Genomic DNA, 18,824 nt, shown 5'->3' on the forward strand with positions numbered 1-18,824 from the left:
GGGCGGCGGAGCCCCGCGCGGCGGCGTCGCGCGGAGCCTGTGAGGCTGCCGTGAGCGGCCGCGGCGCTGTCGCCGCCTCACGGGTCGCGGAGCGGCCGGGGCGCCGCGGCGGCAGCGGCAGCAGCGGGTGAGCGGCGAGGGGGCTCGGCGAGGGAGCCGGCGGTGCCGGGCCGCGGGCGGGGGGGAGCGGCCTCGTGAGCCTCTGCCCGGCGGCGAGGAGGGGATTCCGCCGGCAGCGAGGAGGGGATTCCCCCCCCCCCCCCCCCGCCTCGCCCCCTCTTGCACTCGCCCGGGGTAGGGTGCGGGGATGCCCAGGGGCTCCCGTCGCGGCACCCGGCGGCACGTCCCGGTTGACCGGGCAACGGAGCGACGGAGGAATGCGGCGGGCGAGCGGGAGGGCGCCGGCGGCCGCCAGGGCGGCTGGGCGGCGGTGCCGCTGCCGGGGAAGGGGCGGGGGCGGGGGGCGCCGCTTTCTTCTCCCGCCGCCCGGGTGGGGGCAGGGGAGGCGTCCTCCGACCCGCGGGTGCCGCTTCCTATCGGGAGGGGGGAGGTCGGGGGCGGCCCCGGCGCCGTGAGGAACGCCGCCCGGGCGCGGTGGCGGGCGTTCACATCCGCGCTCCTCCGCAGGGCGCGCAGCCGAGCGGCCTCGGCGGCTCCGGGGCGCTGGTGATGAAGACGCCGAGCAGGGGCTGAAGCCGGCGGTGGCGAAGGGGCGACCATGACGGTGTTCAGGCAGGAGAACCTGGAGGAGCACTACGAGACGGGCGAGGACCTCGGCAGGTGGGCGCGGGCCGGCGGCGCGTTGGTGCGGGGGGCTGGCGTGGCCGCCGAGGGGCCGGCGTGGCTCCTGCCGCGTCCCCGCGTTGCCTTTCCACCCGCTCCGAGGTGCCCGAGGGCTGGGAGCCGGGCTGGATTTTTAAGCTACCGCCTGTTTGCTTTTCTTAGTACGGGTCCGACGGGATTTTGGACTGGGGCGGTGCCTAATTGGTACCCTGGGTGCCCGCCCGGGTGCCGCGCGGCACGTACGGGCGTACCTGCCGCCTGCGGGCCGGCGAGCAGCGGTGGCATTGTGGCGCTGGCCGCTGCTGGCCCGGCGGGCGGCCGCCTTCCCGGGGCGCAGGTTTGCCTTCTGGTCGCATGCCGACTCCGCTTCGGCAACGCGAGGAAAGAAGCCAGAGAAGCTCGGTGAGCGCTGCGGTGAGGGTGGCTTTCGCGGCGTCCACCTAGGAGCTGGAAGTTAGGTCGGAGGCGTGTAGCAGAGCACTGCTGGATGAAGCGCTTGCCCGCTTGAACCTGGGCTCCCGACGGCTGTGCCGCGATCTCCCGCTGCCACGCTGTCTGTGTAAAGAGCTCGAGCTCCCGTCCCGCCTTGGTTTTCCACTGCTTTTTTTCCCCCGTGTTTTAAAAATTAGTTGAGACATGAATTGTGTTACGCGTGGGTCCTTTTCATCTTCCCCCTTCTTTAAGGGAGAACCCAATGGCGTTTCAGCTCACTGATACGGCAGAGTCCTTTCCCAGGGTTGGAAGTCTTTTCCGGCGTTCACCTCGGTGATTTCAAAGCTTAGGATCAGCGTTTAATTACCACAAGGCAGTGTAATGTGGGGTTGATGATCTACCTGTATGTACCTTTCCAGTAAACGGTCCAGTACCAGCAAAGGTTGCAGACAAAGTACGGGTGTAGGCAGGAACTTGAAAATACAACATTGTTTTTTTAAAAAATAAAACCAAACCAAATTACCCAACTGACTGAAAAGACCTCACATTATTAAAACGTTCCCTGAACTGCATTTAAAATAAACTGCACCCCGTTTAGGTACGAGCATGTTTCCATGACTTGCACAAGTACAGGGTTAATGTGCTTTGTGTTGGGTTTTTTCATACATGGAGAATGATAGGCTGTGTTGGACAGCAAAGTCATACTAAGGTATTGGATATCTTGCTAGAAAGACATGTTACTGTGTCTAAACCATAAGTTTAGGTTGTGTTGTCTAAATATTTTGTTTGGACGCATAAAGCAGTTTTATTTGGTTTCCACTCTTGGCAAGAATACATCAAGTGTTCTGAAATTCAGGTTTAGTTGCCTGGGCTCTTTAAACTATGCTTGTGTTTGCAGACACTGATACATAATTTCATTTATAGAAGACAATAAAAAGGCAGGTCTAGAAACTACCATGTGTTGTGGTTTTGCATGGCAAGGTTTGAGAGTCATGGAGGGGCTGCAGGGGTGGCTCCTGCACGAAGCAGCCAGAGGCCTTCCCCCAGGCCTGACAGAGCAAACACCAGACGGCTCAAGACTGGACCTACCACTGACCAAGGCTGAGAGCCCGTCAGCAACAGTCACAGCGCCTCTGGGAATCACATTTAAGAGGGGAAAAAAACGCAGGCAGCTGCTTTTTGCCACCAGTGAAGGTGCAAGAAACTGTACAAACACCAAGGGCCGGGAAGAAGACGTGTGAGGCAGTCCAGGCACAGGAGAGAGATTCCCCTGTTGTGGAGAAGGCTGTGATGGAGCAGGTTGTCTCACTGCAGCCAATGGAAGATAATGGGGAGCGGAGACCCCATTCTGGAGCAGGTGGAGACACCTGAAGGATGCTGTGACCCCATGGGAAGCCTACATTGGAGGAAGCTCCTGCAGGACCTGCAGCCTATGGAGAGAGGAATCCACTGTGGAGCAGGTTTGCTGGAGGGGGAATTGTGACCCCATGGGGGACCAGGCTGGAGCAGTCTGAGACTGAGACGTTCTGTGGCGGTAGCCTATAGAAGTGATCCACGCTGGGGCAGCTGGTGAAGAGCTGAAGCCCCATGGGAAAGGACTCACCTTGGAGAAGTTCATGGAGGACTGTCTTCCATGGGTGGGACCCCATGCTGGAGCAGGGGAAGAGTGTGAGGAATGCCCTCCCATACTCCCCCTCCCCTCAAGAAGAACAACAACTAATGAGGAACTGACCAAAACCCCCATCTCCAGCTGTGCCACTTGGGATGCAGGGGAAGGGAATGAAATCATGAATATTGAGCCTGGAAAGAAGAGATGGGTGAGAGGAGGTGTGTTAAGATTTAGTTTTATTTATCATTATCCTCCTCTGGTTTCATTGTGCACTTTCTTGGGGACTGTGTGTAATAAATTAGATGCATTTTATCCTGTTTTGAGTCTGTTTTGCCCATGACACTAATTGCAGAATGATCTCTCCCTGTCCTTATCTCAACTCCTAAGCCTCTCAATATATATTTTCTCCCTTGTCCAGCTGAAAAGGGGAGTGATAGAGTGGCTTTGGTGGGTGTCTGGCTTCCAGTCATGGCTAAACCACCATGCCATGTTTTCTTAAGTTTCTTCAGGGGCAAGATGATGTGAGTATGCTAGTCCAGAAAGTGTTAAGATTGAGAGAATGCAAACACAATATTTGGGCCCAAATATATATTATGAAAGAGAACAATTGCCCTTAAGCCAGTTACATAAGAAGTGTTTAAATATATGGGGATTTTTCTGAACAAACATGCTTTGGAAGTCACATGTTAGCTTCAGAACATAGCAGTGAAGACCAAGCATTTAATTTTTACAGTACAGGGAAGTGCAAGCACTGAATAATGTTACATAGTTTAAAAAAAATGTGGGGGAATTTTTCAAATGGGCAGAATATTAGGCAATGGAGTTCAGTAAAAAAGAGGGTGTATTAATGTGGTCAGTTACAGACAAATTATTAGAGTCCTGAGGTTGTTCTTATTCATCTTGGTGCTATATAAGCTTGGCATGCAGTCTAAAACTATAGTAATTAAAAAATTTTAAGGAATGTTGAACTGTGCTCCTTTTTTCTTTGGAAAAAAGTAAAGAAAACGAAGAACCTCATCAAATTTACCTTTGTGAGAAAACACTGAAATGTATGACAGGGCTTTTGCTTTAAAATTGGAATGCAGTTATTTAAAAGGGCCAAAGGTTTCACTTCAGCATCACTTTAAGAAACCAGTGTTACCCCACTTCGAACTGTTGCCATAGAACTGTAAGAGTTAGCAAATCTCAGGGTAGTTGTTGTATGTCTTTTAGTTCAGTGGTGTTTTTATCTTTTTTTAAACTTAAGTTTCTGTGGTTGCTTGAAATATTCCCCTGTATGGAGAAAGCCATGGCTTTCCATTCCTCCTTTGTGCCTTAGGTGGGTTTCTCACCATTACGTTTGCATGTAAATGTGTTGCAAATTTCAACCCTGAGGCTGAAAACTCAGCAAGCAGTGAATATTAAAAGCACCTTTGACTTTAAAATTTCTTATATTCAGTTGGGAACCCAAATTGTGATTTAATGGCTGAGCTAAGCAGTAATTAACATATCCATTTTGCAAAATCAACCTATTTTTCCCCTTCTTAGGGAAGAATTCTTTTATTTCTTCTTACTTAGAAGTGATGCAGCAAACAAGCTGAATAAAGGAACAGATGAGTTTTTATTGGCAGAGGTGTCTTTGAACAGTCCTGAAGTTCCTCTGCCAACCTGCCTTTTAAAGAAGGCTGGGTGAAGATGTAAATACACAGAAAATTTTAATAGCCTTCACTATTTTTCCGTGTAAATTATTTAGTGTCTTTATTATGGTATGATATTTCTGACAATAAGTGGAACAAAAAATAATTTTAATTGAAAAGTGATCTGAGAAAGGGATCTTGAAAAAAGTAAATGGGTTGTGTAAATGGAATTCTTGATTGAGACCAATAAATGAGATTTAAATATTGCTTAACACAGAACGTAGAGTTGTTTGAAACAGGGAGGAAGGGATAATGGTGTGCCCTGGCTGACAAAAAATACACTTTCTAGTTTTCTGGTATTTCATAGTTCCTTTGCAGAAAAAAAAAAAGTAATAAACAGTCCTCCTTTTGCCCAAATGTTTGAGTTTTATTCCGTTCTTAGATTTGTTTTGTTTTATGCATGCAGAGAATAAGAAAAAAAAAGGAACATGGGATGATGAATACTGACAGGATCACCACCCTTATTTGTCTTTGCTGTACATGGTTTCTCCCAACCCATTCAGGGCTGTTCAGGTTGGATCATCCTTTATACCAAAATCCTCTTGTGAGACTTGAGGATCAATGTTGTCTTTAGCACAAAACATACAGGAAGGCTGCAGGCTTGATCACATTTCCCCCCCACCCCCCTTATAGATTTGAAGTGATAACGTGTTACTTGCCTTGTTCAGATTCAGGCTATGGACAGATGTCTTAAGTAATCACCTAACAATGAAATTTCAAGGGGTAGTGGAAATTAGCATGAAAGAGAACAAATTTGCCAGAGCTATTTTCTTAATTTTAAATCTGCCTGCAGTTGCAGGTGGTGTGACTGTGCATTTTAAACACCCTGCTGCAGCGATTTTACTTCAGTCCACCCAAAAGCCGGGAATTCAAGTTCATCCGCATTATAAAAAACCTGGCCACAGTTGATCACACAAGCAAAGACTTTGAAAACAGATCGGACCAATAGCATGGGTGGGTTTTTTGGGGTGGGTTTTTTTTTTTTTTTTTTCCCTCCTGTGACTGGCCTTACTAGGGAGTTGCTACCGTACTGTGAGAATTGAGGTGTTCCTTGAAATAATTACAAGGAGAGGTACCCAAACAAAGCCATGTGCAAAGATACATAACCGTGTCTGTGTGAATTGAAGGGATTTTATTCCTGGTTTTGCAAGGACCAGCTTCACCCCCTGCCCTCCAGTTTGTGTGTGTGGGTGTTTCTTCTTTAAATCTTCATGTGCTTTCAAAAGGAGATGCAGATTGTTGAGATAAAGTTTTGGAAGCCAAGGGGTTGCTCTGTGGTTTGCATTTTTTAGGTTCTTGTTGATTCAAAAAATAGGAAAAGGTAGCTTGACTGTTTTAAACATCCAGGTTGTTTGGACCTGTTGCATTCACTAAGGAAACACTTGCAATATCTTGTTGGACAAAAGCTGTGATGAATCATAGCAGTTTTGGGAACCATTCTGTTTCATCTTGGTAGCTCGCTTAGCAGAGACACTACGGGTAGAATGCAGTGAGCTAAGCCTGCTATCTGAGGTATCTAATTGCTTTATCGCTTGTGAGAGAAAATGCATAGAATAACATGCTGAAGGTGTTGATAAGAGAGAGCAGGGAGCTGTGCAAATGTGTATTTACAGTCTGAAAAATGTTCTTCTACCTTTGAGTGTCAAGTGAAGAGAGTTTGTCTTTTGTGGGTTCTATTTCCTGGATACTGGCAACTGGTTTCTGTAGTAAACAGAGTAGGCAGGGAGAAGGTACCCATGCATGTATGTACCTGGTTTTGGTTATTAGCATATTAGTTTTCAGAAATGCTGCTGTTCAGAACTGTGAAAGCTGCCTGTCATCTATCCACCCACCGTAACTGTAACTGCATTGCACTCCTGTGTTGGGAGCAAAGCAAAAACACTGAACAACAGCAAAAAAATAGTACTTGGATGGCAACTAGAACTTGACCTTTGTGGCTCTTTTCAGGCTTAGCAACCTAAACTAATCTTCCTAACTAGCCAGTGCACTAAAACTGTGTATGTGAGATGTATAGGATGTGAAATACCTTTGAGGTGATGCTTCCTTTTCAAATGGCCACATTTAAAATCCATGCCAATGATCTTTAATGTTACTGTGTAGCTTCTTTTCCTATTAATTATTAAATTGGAAAGCTATGTGGGGTGAAGGAGTAATGTGAAAGATGATCTGGTAAAGCTAAGAACGTTGCATACAACGTATACAATTTTTGATTGTGACACACAGAAATCTACAGTTTCTGTTTTCTTGGATTTTCTTGCTGTAACTGCATCTCCAGTGCTCCATTTAAAAGGCATGTGTTAACCTTCCTTTTAACACAGAGGTAAAATGGTTAAACAAGATGCAGAAGGCGCAAACCTTTGTGGTATTGTTTCTTGCCCAATTCAAACAGGTGTAACAATAAATACTGAAGTTGTGGTGTTCACTGCTTCTATAAATACATGTATGCAAATTCCAGTAGAGCATGGTAAGTAACTGCAGTAACTTGAGTGGACTACCAACAGTTTGTTGGGGGTAAGGACCTGAAAATGCTGGCCACAACGCTGCCGTTTGAGCAAGAAGCCTAATTGGTTGGTGTCTTTCTGTGTGGTTTTTTTGGTTTTGGTGGTTTGTTTTTTTTTTAGGATTTGAAAATTGTGAAATTCAGATTACACACAGAGCCTCTAGAATATGTGCTGTTTGTGAACTGTGTAAATGTATCAGTATTGTCAACAACTCTAAAAGGACTCCGTGCTTCCCTGCAAGTCCTGGCCCTGGGTGCTGAAAAGAGAAGGTCTCTTAACTGGAAGGCATGGGGGGAGGGATTATTCTTCTGCGTCTCAAGTCACTTTACTTCCCAGCCATGTCTCAAAATGCTTTCTTTTTGCCTAATAACGCCTAATAACCTGCAAGCCGCCGATTGCGCAGTCTGCTTCAGGCTGTCACTGTACAGTGCTGCTGGTGACAATTACTGCTTTATAAAAATGTGTTGAGAGGTTTTCTGCATGAAAAGCACCAGAGACGCAGATGCTTCTTTGGGTATAACTGCTTGGGCCTGCTTAGTTTATTTCTTGCTCAGGGGGAGAGAATAATGCCTGCTTTGTAGGTCTTTTAAAATGAAGTGTAATTAAAACTACAGCTTGCTGATTATTCTGTGCCTTCAGTTTAAATGCAGAAATCTTTGTAAATCTAAACTCATCAGGAAGCAGATAAAAATGCTCGTCTTTGATTTCTCTTCTAGCCAGACTCTGAGAGCAGCGATCAGCACCAGAGCTGGAACGTTAGGGGTGTGCCGAAACTTTAATTTTGACTTTCTGGGCTTTGCATTTTGTCCTTCTGTGTTTGGGGGGGGGGGGGGGGGTTGGGTGTGTGTGTGTCTTCCCTCCCCCGCCCATTATCTCCCTTTCCAGATGTTCAAGTGTGTCACTTCCTCTGTTGGAGCTGTGCTTATCGAACAGAAATTGGGCCCTTTGGCTTTGGGAGAGGGAGTCTGAGCTGTTTCCATGAGAGCTGTGTGCCAAGCTCAGTCCACACTGTCAGTGGCCGAAAGGAGCTGTATCGCTTCCCTCTGTGGTGTGTTTGTGTGTATGCTTTATTTTGGGGTTTGTGGGGGTTTTTTGGTTTTTTATTTTTGACACAGCGGTGTGGTCAAAGGGGAAAAAAACCCCACCATATATCTAATTTATGACAGCAGTGCACGCTTAGATCAGCTGAAAGCACTGTGAAATCTCAGCTTGTGTGATTTGTGATTGCCTCCATAAATCTACCTCAAGTTAAATATGCAGGAGGGAAGAGAGATAAGGAGTCATGTTACTACAAAGGCAGAAGAACATAAACGGACACCAGGGAAGTTAAGGTGGGAATTAAAAGAACAACAGATGGATCAGTGGTTCTGGAATAACCTTGACGAATGGTGATTGCAATTCATCACAAGTGTTCAAAGGTGTATTGGTTTTTGGAGGAAACTGAATGTTTTCTGTGAGACCTGGGCATAATGGCCAGGTCTGGGTTTAACTAGCTTGGTGGTTGAACCTGTGCGACTTCCTGGCGTTCTGAGAAAAACGTGCCAGTTGGGAACTACTGAGCTGCGTCTTTGTTTCCTGGATGACTGTGGCTGGTAGAGGAGACTGTTGTTTCTCAAACTGTATTTTGACCCCATTGCAGGATGATAGGCGATGCAAAGAAGGATTATCCATCAAATCTGAAAAGTGTTCATTGACTTACCATGCAGTGTAGTAGGTGCTCCTTAGCCGTCACTGCTTCATGGCTGAGCTAGGCAGAAGCTGAGAGAAGTGTAGACAGAACCGAAAGATCTTCAGGGCTAAACTGTTTTGCTGCATCTCTTTGTTTTGGAGTGAATCTTTGAGTAATATAAATGGGGTGAAATTTAGTAGACCAAGCTACAAGGGTCTGTGCCCAGGAATGTAATACAGGTAATGTTAAACTCTGATCTCATCGCTTAGGGAGGGTGACACAGCAAGAGTGAGGCCTGCAGATGTTGGGTGACACTCCTGTTGGTTTTGGTGCAGTTATGGAACTGACTAATATCAGAGATGGAATTGTAGAGGCAGGTATCTCCCTATAGACTTGGGCACGTTGCTGTGTCTGTCTTTATGCTCAAAGCTCTCGTCCCTCCACTTCAGCTGCTGCTGTGTTCTGAAGTGAAGAAGAAATAGGTGTTAAAACTGCTGGAGGAAGCTTTTTAAAACAGACTTTAAGACTTCGGTATCTTTAGCCTTGCACCACAAAACTTGGGAGTCATATGAATTTCAAATAGAGTGGAAGAACAAAAAAGCTTGGGGAAACAAACTTTGGAAGCTAGATTTACATTTACAGTGTTCACAGATGAATCTGCAGGCTGGAAATTGAATGGCTGCCTGCCTCCAGGAGAGTGAACTTTGGGACTTGTCTTTGAAATGAAGCCAATGGGAACAAGGAACCTAAACCCTTGAAATCAAGATTGAGCTTGTAAAATTAAAGGAAGGATTGCATCATACTATGGGAAGGGGTATGCTAGTAAGGATACAGTCATTGTAGCTATCTTAGATCAGTTTTAACTGTCTCTTTTAAAGTCTCTGAGTATGTTGTGCTATGATAAAGATAGCATATTTTTAGTATTTTGGAGTTTGGTGCTTTCTTGTGCTGTCATACACATCCAGAGTATTTCATGTAGTTTGGTATTGCTGTAAAACACCACAGTGAGTAATCCACATGATGGTCTGCAAGCTTAGATGCTTGGTTGTGATGTTCTGTTTCCTTCCTGTTATACCCTCCTGATTACGCAAGCAAATGTGAGATACAGTTTCCCCTTCAAGAGGCGATACCGTTGAAGAGGAGGAAGCATCACTGCCCACAGCACGTGCCTGCAGTGACTGCCAGCAGCAGGGACCTGCCAGTGCAGTGGTGTACCCCTCCTTACTACAGCAAGTATTGTCTGGTTATTAGGGACATTAGATGGTCTTGTCTCTATATTACATAAAGAAAAACATCTCTTGCTGGGTGACGTCAGTAAGGGGACATATCCAAAGCTTTAAAGAGTTCACGATCAGTATAAACTACAGTCGTGGGTACAACCTGCTTGAAAGGTATGGTTTGTTTGGATTTTCTGCTGAACTGTGCAGAGGAATCGGACTCTGGAAAGGAAAAATGGCTTTGAGGAGTAGTGTTCTGTCTGTGCACTTCTTCCTTAAACCAGATGCTAAGTTAGGCTGTAACTGAGCTGGTCTACTGTAAATATTTGATTTCCACTGGGTTTTTGTTTAGTGATTTGGTTTGGTTGTTTTTTTTTTGTTAGCAATTACTACTGTGTTCCTAAGCTTTCAAAAGTTACTTGAGGAGCCCTACTTTCTGTCTGTTGTGTACATTGGCTTCTGGGGTCTTGTCCCTTTCCTCAGTTTTCTCTCAAGTATCAGTAAGTAGTTGTTGTAAGACTTGAGGTACTGGATGAGTGTACCTGTAGAAGTGTTCACTGAGACTTACCTGCTCATGTGCCGTGGGAAGTGATAGCAGAGGGACATTTTTCCCAGGGCATACAGTCTCTTGAAGCTGTTGTGTTTTGAATTACTGTCACACAATAGAGGAGGGGTGTTCATTTTCTGGAGTCTTTAGAGCCTTTTAACTGTCTTGTGATTACAGAGAAGCAGTCCCTCACATCTTACTCTGTTCTCTGAAATTTTTAGGGTTTTGACTATGCCAGGGTTGTCTGCAGCTTAGGAGAACTGGACTTCATTGTTAGAGATGGTCCTTTGTAATCCTGTATTTCTAAATGAGACTGAGAAAGCCAGTGCTTAAAATTGACAGACATATACTATGTGTGTTATTTGGCACTGTGGTTGCTTTGCTTAGTTTTGTAGGTATAACTTGGGGGAGCTAACTTTTATGTTAATTGGTAATACTGTATTCTGGCATGGTTTACGACTAAATTATTTGGCCAAGTTCGATGGAGATTGAGGTGCACGTTTTTTCCCCACTTATCCACAGAGAAATTCAGTGGATCTTGTACTTAGGTCTAGCAATTTTGTGGACAGGAACTCAGCACTTTCAACAGCTCTATTAACAAAACTGGCAGTTTATTATTTCCTAAGAAAGAAAAAAGTACGTAAGATTCTTCGATGCTAATAAATCAGTTTAGCTTTGATACCTTTCTACTTGCTGATTCTGATGGCTTTATTGGGGCACTTGGCTCCTTTTACTTTGAAGGAAGATGAAGTAGATGTAATCCCAGAGATGGATCTTCCACCTTGTCTCCTCCTACTTTTTTTTTTTTTTATCTTTTGAGGTTTTGGGTTTTCTTTGATGTTTGTTTGGTGTGCTTTTTTCCACAAGCATAAACTTCAAATGTTTTGGTACAGGAGTTGGGACTTTTTTCATACATTATCTGTCTGGCAGTATTTTCTTATCTCCATGAGCAGAGCCATCTGTGCAGAATTGTTGTTGATTCCCTGGGAAAGGAAGGCACATCAGGGAAGGGCGTAGATCCTTATGTCTCATCTTTTCTCATTGCTTTTTATTTGAAAGGGCCTTCTGATACGATTTACTTCACATTCCTGCCTAAAAGAAGGATCGCTTTTCCTGCTTTTCTTGCCAGTTACAGCATTAACTGGAGAACAAACCGTTCCAGATTATATCTTAGAAAGCTGGTCCACTTCTGCTGCCGCTTTTGTTCTTTTAAAAAGAAACCTTAACATTACTGTCCCTCCTAAGGGTGTATTAGCTCCTGGTCAGGGATGCATGACCTGCTCGCTGGGCTGCCTGGGTGTTTTTACAGGGTGGCTAAACCTGCCAGTGAGGGGGCCGATCCCGTTCCTCGCCCGCTAGGTTGCATTCTCCTGCTGCTTCTCCCATGCTGGCACTGGCACCATCCCGAGTGCAGCCTGGAAGGGATTACAGATTGAGCTCTCTGAACTGGGTCACCGTGGGCACCTCAGGCAAGTATCGATGCCAGCCACCGGCACAGCACAGGAATGCTGTGGGGAAGCCTCCGGCTGTGAGTGGACACTCTCCTGACCTGCCCTGTAATGCCCCTGCCCGGTGTGCTCTGTGTCAGTGCTGTGCAGGTGTGGATGGCTAAAATCACATGCTTGAGCTGGGAAGCAACAACCCAACTGTCAATTAACCCTGGACCAGGAGATCAGTGCCTGCACTGTTACCCACAGCAGCAGCCACAGGGTAGCCAGACAAGCCGCCCTTTGCATGGAGGTCACAGGGGGGCAACTTGGAATATTTTCTTTTTCTTTTAGTGTTCTAAATTCATACATGCCCAAGCTTGTCTGCAGGAGTGAGTAGTTGTGAATAAAGACTGAAAAGCTGGGAAAGTGGACAATTATCTGGCTGTAAATAGCAGCTCATAAAACCATTATATATATGGACGTTGGGTTTTATGTATATAAGGCATTTAGTATGAGATTTGTGTATGTGACACAAACTGTGCTTTGTTTCTAATGCCATGTCTTCTTGAAAAGCTGCTTTGAATCAAGGAAAAGAGCATTTTCTTTACTGGCTTACATTTTTTGGCTTAAATTACGTGTTTATAGAATGTATTGCTTGATGAGCTTCCTATGTATTTAGCTAACATCAAATTAATACTGTGGGGAGAAAAATGGAAATTTTCCTATGCAAAAAATGACTCTGCCAATGTACCTTCTACCTTGTGCTCAAGTACTGAAAGATTAGTAAGATACCTGTAAATTTTACAGTGCTTCTTCTTACCTGATGGGAACTAATGAAATGATGGTCCTTGGAGGGGGTCCCTTCCAACCCATTCTATGATTCTAAAAGTGGTGAAATCTATTCCACACATGTAATTCTATTGTTTCTTGGGAAAGGTCAGTCATAACCTGTTTGGGCCTTGAAGTCCACTCTCACCTCTGCTTTCAGTGATTAGATGTCTCCTGTTTTTGTAGCTAGTGTTTGATGAATCATCCGTAGCCTGTGACTGTATTAAATTACTCTTCAGATACACTGAAAAAGCAACATTTCCTTACATGAGCATTGTTTAATGTATCTGCTGGGTGCAGCTGTGCTGCGAATGCCATGTGTTTGTGTACTTGTATTTGTGGCCTTTGGGCATAAGTATCTTCCAGATGCAAAATCTTCATAGAAGTCCTGTTCAGAGGAATACTAGTCATTAATGTAATAGGTCACATGCTATAAAACAGGGATGTTCTGAAAAGATGAAATGAAAGGAAGCTGCTCATTGTGGGATAGGACAGGAAGGAATGTTTTTATGCTGAAAGGGGTAGATTGAGATACAAGGAAAACATTCTTCCCGTGTGCGACAATGGCTATGCAGAGAAGCTGTGGTTGCCCCCTCCCTGTTCAAGGCAGTGTTCAAGGTCAGGTTGGATGGGGCTTTGGGCAGCCTGGTCTAGTGGAGGCTGTCCCTGCCCATGGCAGAGGGGTTGGAACTAGGTGAACTTTTGAGACCACTCTGTGATTTTGTCACTGTGATGAAAGAGTGGATGGCATAACTGAGGTTGCATAGGCATTATCACTAGACTTTTCCTCCCCAAGCTGAGGGACAAACATCCACTTCAGGCATGCTTCAGGACCCATTGCTACAGAAGAGCAGCAGGAAACTCAAAATATTGTGTGAAATAGCAGCAGTAAGTCTTCAGCATCACCAAAACCCAGTGTTTGTTCTGCTCACATGTTTTAATATTCAGCCCAGGCCCCTTGTTTAAGAATTTCTGAGGAACTGATGACTGAGCTTTTATGTTCAATTATGAGTCAAATGTACAGCATGTACATCTTTTAACGTTGAGCAAGACTAATGTACGATTTAACGTTAATTGCTGAGCTGGCTTACAAATTTAATGGAAAGCCCAAATGAAGGAGAAAGTGAAGTACTGAAGAACAATAGAAGCATTAAGACTCAACCTCGGTGTTAAGTACTGGCATGGTATATTATTTTTTATTTATATGGGTATGTGCTTAGGCTCTCAGCCGGGGTAAAACCACGACAGCATTGATCCTTGATGTGCAAGCTCCTTCTTAATACTGTAAATGCCAGTAAGGGTAGCACTTGGCTTGAAAATCTGTGTGTTCCTCTGCATTATCACACCTTCTTTCTGGCTTTCTCCTTTCCATCATTGATGTAGCTTTTACTTGAACTGTTTACAAGTGTGAGTACTCTGCTTTTCCTACTGTAAGATAGAGGGTTTCTGAAAAGGCTTTAGCAGATGTACTTGTATTCAGACCAAATGGATTTCAGTGGGCTTTAACCCAAGTATCATTAATAGCAAATGGCTGACATCCATCTGCCTTGGAAGTTTTACAACCATACATATTCCCCCAGTTTATACATTAAATACCACTCTTTACATGAATTCCACATTGGTATTTTAAACCACTGTATCTGAGTAGACGTCTGTCTGAAGAGTTTTCTGGAGTCCTTGCTTGGGCAAATCCAGTAATAAGTTCTTTGCATTCTGTAGTTTGATAAAGACTTACGTGTAAGTGCTTGTGTTCAGGGACTTGAGGCTTGGGTCTGTCTCACATTTTCACTTCTTCTTTGTTTTTACCATCACAAAGTTTTACAAGACAGACACGTGTTTAGACAACGTGTGCTTTCATACCAGTTGTGTCTGTATTCTTTATTTGCCGTCAGAGATAACTGACTCCACATTTTTTTTCCTACTGCATATTGACAAAGGACTGGTTCCAAAGTCCTCTGGAACAGGTCAGTACTTTTTGTCTTTTGTTACAGTGTTATCAATGTATATGTCAAAGATCAGTGGCTCAGAAGGGTTCATAGAGAGGGGACCACAGAATAGCAAGATTCGGTCAATCTTGACACTAGGCTTCTGTTTTGTGGATTGTAGAGTATAAACAAGAGATGCTGAGACTGTGAAAGAGATTTAGCGCTGCTGTTGTCTGTATACTGAGAAGCCAGGAGCTCTTAACTTGGTGGTATGGCTTAGTCTTATATTAAAAATAGAAATTTAAAAAAAGGAGCGGAGGGAGGATTGAACAGTCTGTGGAGAAGATTGTTTAAACACCAAAGTTTTCAGACTGTATGTGTGATATCTGTGCACTTCGGCCATCTCATGTTGAACTGTATTACATAAATTTAAAAGTGAAAAGTAATCGTGGTAAAATGAATTCTCAGCGAGGAGCCATGCAAAATTGTTTTTCTCTTGAACAGTGAAAAGTTTTATAGTGTCTGAAGAGAGCAGGTCACAGCATTTGGGTATTACGCTTTTGCTTACAAAGGAATAGCCAGCAGCTTGATTGCTATTCCTGCAAAGGCAATAATTGGATCAGAGAGGAGGGAAAAAAAGAAAAAAAGCAGTGTCTGGCCATTGCTCAGCCTGTTGTATAAAGTTTCAGTGATGTTGATAACTTGCATTTCTTGTCTACTGGCACAGCGACAAGCATGCATGTCTGGTGTTACCCTGACTGTACAAGTGGATGTTGGGTGGATAGTATGAAACTGAAGACAGAGATGATTTGTTTATGCACACACAGGAAGCAGGGAAGGTTTTGTCTGTGCCTGTCTGGTTTTTGCCTCTCACCCACCTATTCTAACTGTTCCAAGTATTATAAAAAGCAGGAAGGAGAATTTAGTCTTTGTTTGGCTACTTTTGGATTTAGATAAATAAACTTCTTACATCAATGTGTAAAGTTGTTGGTATGTCTTTGTTTTGTATCTGCAGTAATTTATGGATTTCTAGGAGGACAGACTCATCGAACGTTCAGTAGTGCTTCCAGCTTTTTCAGTATGCCTTCTCTTCTGAACATCTGCTGCCAGTATAGACCCAGAGTACTTTATTCATTCAAATTTGCATTCCAAAACCCAAATGTGAATAGGAAGGGGAAAAAAAAAATCTGACATCAGGATTCCTGCTCGTGCAAGAGAACATGGTTTTAAAAAACAGAATTGCAGAATTCCATAAAAGCATGTAGCTTTTCTTTGTTCTGGTTAACAGAAACAAAAATCTGCCTATTTACATGACTGCTAAGCCACATAAATCCATTGACAAAAGTGTAGTTGAGAATGAACCTGCCGGTACTGGTGAGTGCATTGATGTAAAGGAGTTCCTCTTTGTTTCTGTGTACAACTTGTTACTTGGAACAACACTTTTTCTATTTGTATACAGTTGCTGGTTTCTCAGTGCCAAGATTGTTCCTTTCATACACTATAAAATTCTAGCAACAGTTCAACTCCTCTTTCTGGCAAGGGCTTTGTATGTGTTTGAGAGTTAAAATAAATCTTTCTACTCTTTTCCTGCCTCATCTCCTCCCCCTTGAGCTTTCATTCCTTGACCTTCAGCTGTGCTAAACTAATTTTCAGGAGCACAGTCTGACCTAATTGCTTAGTAGAGTATGATCATGGAGAAATCCCATATATTGTCTGCTAACCCTGTGGTCATAACTTCTTTAAAGTCATGTGCTCCTTTGAAAGAAGACGGCCACGGTGATGGGAGGGAGGGCTGTGTGCTGGCACTGTCTGTGGAGGATTTAGCAGCTGCAAAATCTCTCCCTTTTCTTTCATTGACTGAAACACCATTGTCAGTGCCACCTTTTCTTTGTGAAAACCCTTATCCTTCATGCTGCCAGGGCTCTTAAGAAAGAGACAGAAACTCTCGAATCTGTGCATGAGGGAATCATGAATCTGTACTCTTTCCATCCAAATGAGAAATACCTGGGTGTGTGTTCCTGGGTGGTGTTCCTTAGGAGGCTTACATGCAATCCCAGCCTAGGTTTGAAATGCTCTAATGATTTGGAAACAGATAAATAGTAAGAGATCTGAAGACAAATTAAAGCAGGAGAGGCAGTGATAGCTATTAGCCCCCTTGTTCTGAAAACCTTTGAGGCACAGCAGCAAGCAAATGTGTCAGGGAGAGAGGGAGGGAGTGTGCTGGCTCTTGTCTGTGTGCTGGGTAGCCCATAGTGCCTTCACTGCAAACCTGCAGCCTCCTCTTCAACACTAGTGGTACTTTCTGTGTAGCTCACAAGGGTGACTTCCAAAAACCTGGAGCTGTAGGCTGCAGCAGACCAAACCCTCCACTTGTTGTAGCCTGTGTTTCCCGCGGCTGCTCGTTACAGTGATGAGTGTGGGGCGATGCGCGAGACCTCTCAGCACACTGGTGATTTAGGTTGTGCATCATGGTAGCATAAATGAGAGTCAAGGGAAGAAAATTCTTCTCTGGCTCCTTTGTGAGGCAGGAGGCAGGTAAGACATACAAATACCACTCTGAGGTAATTTCTGTCTGTTCTAACGCAAGTCCAAAATTATGGGTGGGCAAGCAGGCGTTTTGTAGCCAGTGGAGTAGCCTGGAGACAGGAAAATACACTTGCTAATGAGAGGGACCTTCAGTGTCAAGCGTGAACTTCTAACGAATTATTGAAATTAATGGTCTGCAAAGTATGGTGCAAGGAGAGACATCGGTGCTTAGTAGGTGCTATCGCATTCATTACTCAAGTAATTTAATTTTGAGCTATTAGTTTTTATCTCTTCCTGGAGGAGTGATCGTGACTCTGTAGGAGACTTCTTTGTCATTGTGCAACTCCTGGTGACTTCAAAGTTGTCTGTTGTAATGCTCAGTAGTAACCTTCCTGCTGTAGTCTCATGCCCCTTTTTTATGGATGGGAGAAGGAAAGCTAAGGTGGAGAACTCTTCTCATTGTCACTTTCAGTTGGAAAATAGAATGCAAACTGTGTTGATTTTTTTTTGTTTGTCTGTGTGTTCCAGTATAAGTTACTGCATTTTTCTGTCTTTTTGGTAACTACTTTTAAAAGAAAAATTAAGAAAAATAAAAATTCAAGTGTCATGTGTACTGTTCGCTATGTCTTGTCAAGGGTGTCTTTTCAAATTAATACTATTCTTCTTATGCAGTTCTATTGGTCTGTAATTTATACTGTGAAGTTTTGTAGCCCAGGGTCCTTAACTGTACAGCCTTATGTCTCTTGGGGGAAATGAGAGGTAAGGGCAAATGAGAATATATTGTGCAGGAACTTGCTCGGTCTTCTCTTAAAAACAAGGGTGGAGGCAAAGAGGAAAGACTTTGTGGGGAGATACAGGATGTATGGTATTTATTTTTTTGTGCTTGGTTGGTTGGTTTTTTTTTTTCCATTTTTACCCCACACATAGATTGTATTGTAATTGGCATGTTTTGAGAGGTTCTGTGTTTAGTCAGCTGCATAAAATGGCTTAATAATAAAGTTCTGTTCCCTCACCTAATTCTCTTGCTCATTTTGAGCGATTATAAATTTTTAAAATCCTTTTAAGCTGTCTCATTTGAACGCAGCTTTCTATATCTGTTAAGTAATGTTATCTTTACTGGTGGGCTGGTGGTTTTTCATGCATTTTGAGTTTGTCATAGAGAGAAAAAAGGTATCTCAAAGAAACAGCTTCTCAGCTACACTTAGAGCTGAAAAAGTAGAAAACGGAAAATAACATGAAGTGATGCTTCTTGAACTGGGAATTCAATCCATGCTTTAGGGAAAGGAATAAGCTTTATGGATATGGTTAATATCACCCTGTTGTTGGCTATAAAGTGCGCGTGTGTGTGTGTGTGTACCTGCAGAGAGGTGCTGTAGGTCACGCACGTTTAGCACGTTTATCAGGTGCAACACGTGGCCTTACGCTGGAATGAGAGCAGGTTTTACTCTAGTGTTACAGTAGGTGTGTGTAACAGCCACGTCCTTCCTTGTGCACTGGGGGACAACGTGCTTGGTTACTCCTAACAAACGTGAAGCAGATTTCTACGTGTCACAGGCACTGTGGAGTACTCCTCCCCATGTTCTCCCTGTCTTTCGAGGTTGCATAGAGAGAGGCTGTTTAATCTTGGTAAAGCTTAGACCAGGTTGTTATGTAAATTTGACAGCTTCTTTAGATGTGTAGC

The 18,824-nt window shown here is 44.1% G+C and overlaps 1 protein-coding gene across 2 annotated transcripts in view; it reads left to right on the forward strand.

Moving 5' to 3' along the window:
- Nucleotides 1-718: 718 nt before the first annotated feature.
- Nucleotides 719-18,824, forward strand: part of DAPK1 (death associated protein kinase 1) — a gene marked incomplete at both ends in the record, with an annotated part of 94,254 nt that continues 76,148 nt past the window's right edge. For both annotated transcript variants that reach the window (XM_084277979.1, XM_084277980.1), the window contains one exon: nucleotides 719-780. In XM_084277979.1, coding sequence (XP_084134105.1) covers nucleotides 719-780 — 62 coding nt within the window. The remainder of the gene's footprint in view (nucleotides 781-18,824) is intronic.

Source organism: Gallinula chloropus (assembly GCF_964237585.1).
Source record: "Gallinula chloropus genome assembly, chromosome: Z".
NCBI lineage: Eukaryota > Metazoa > Chordata > Aves > Gruiformes > Rallidae > Gallinula > Gallinula chloropus.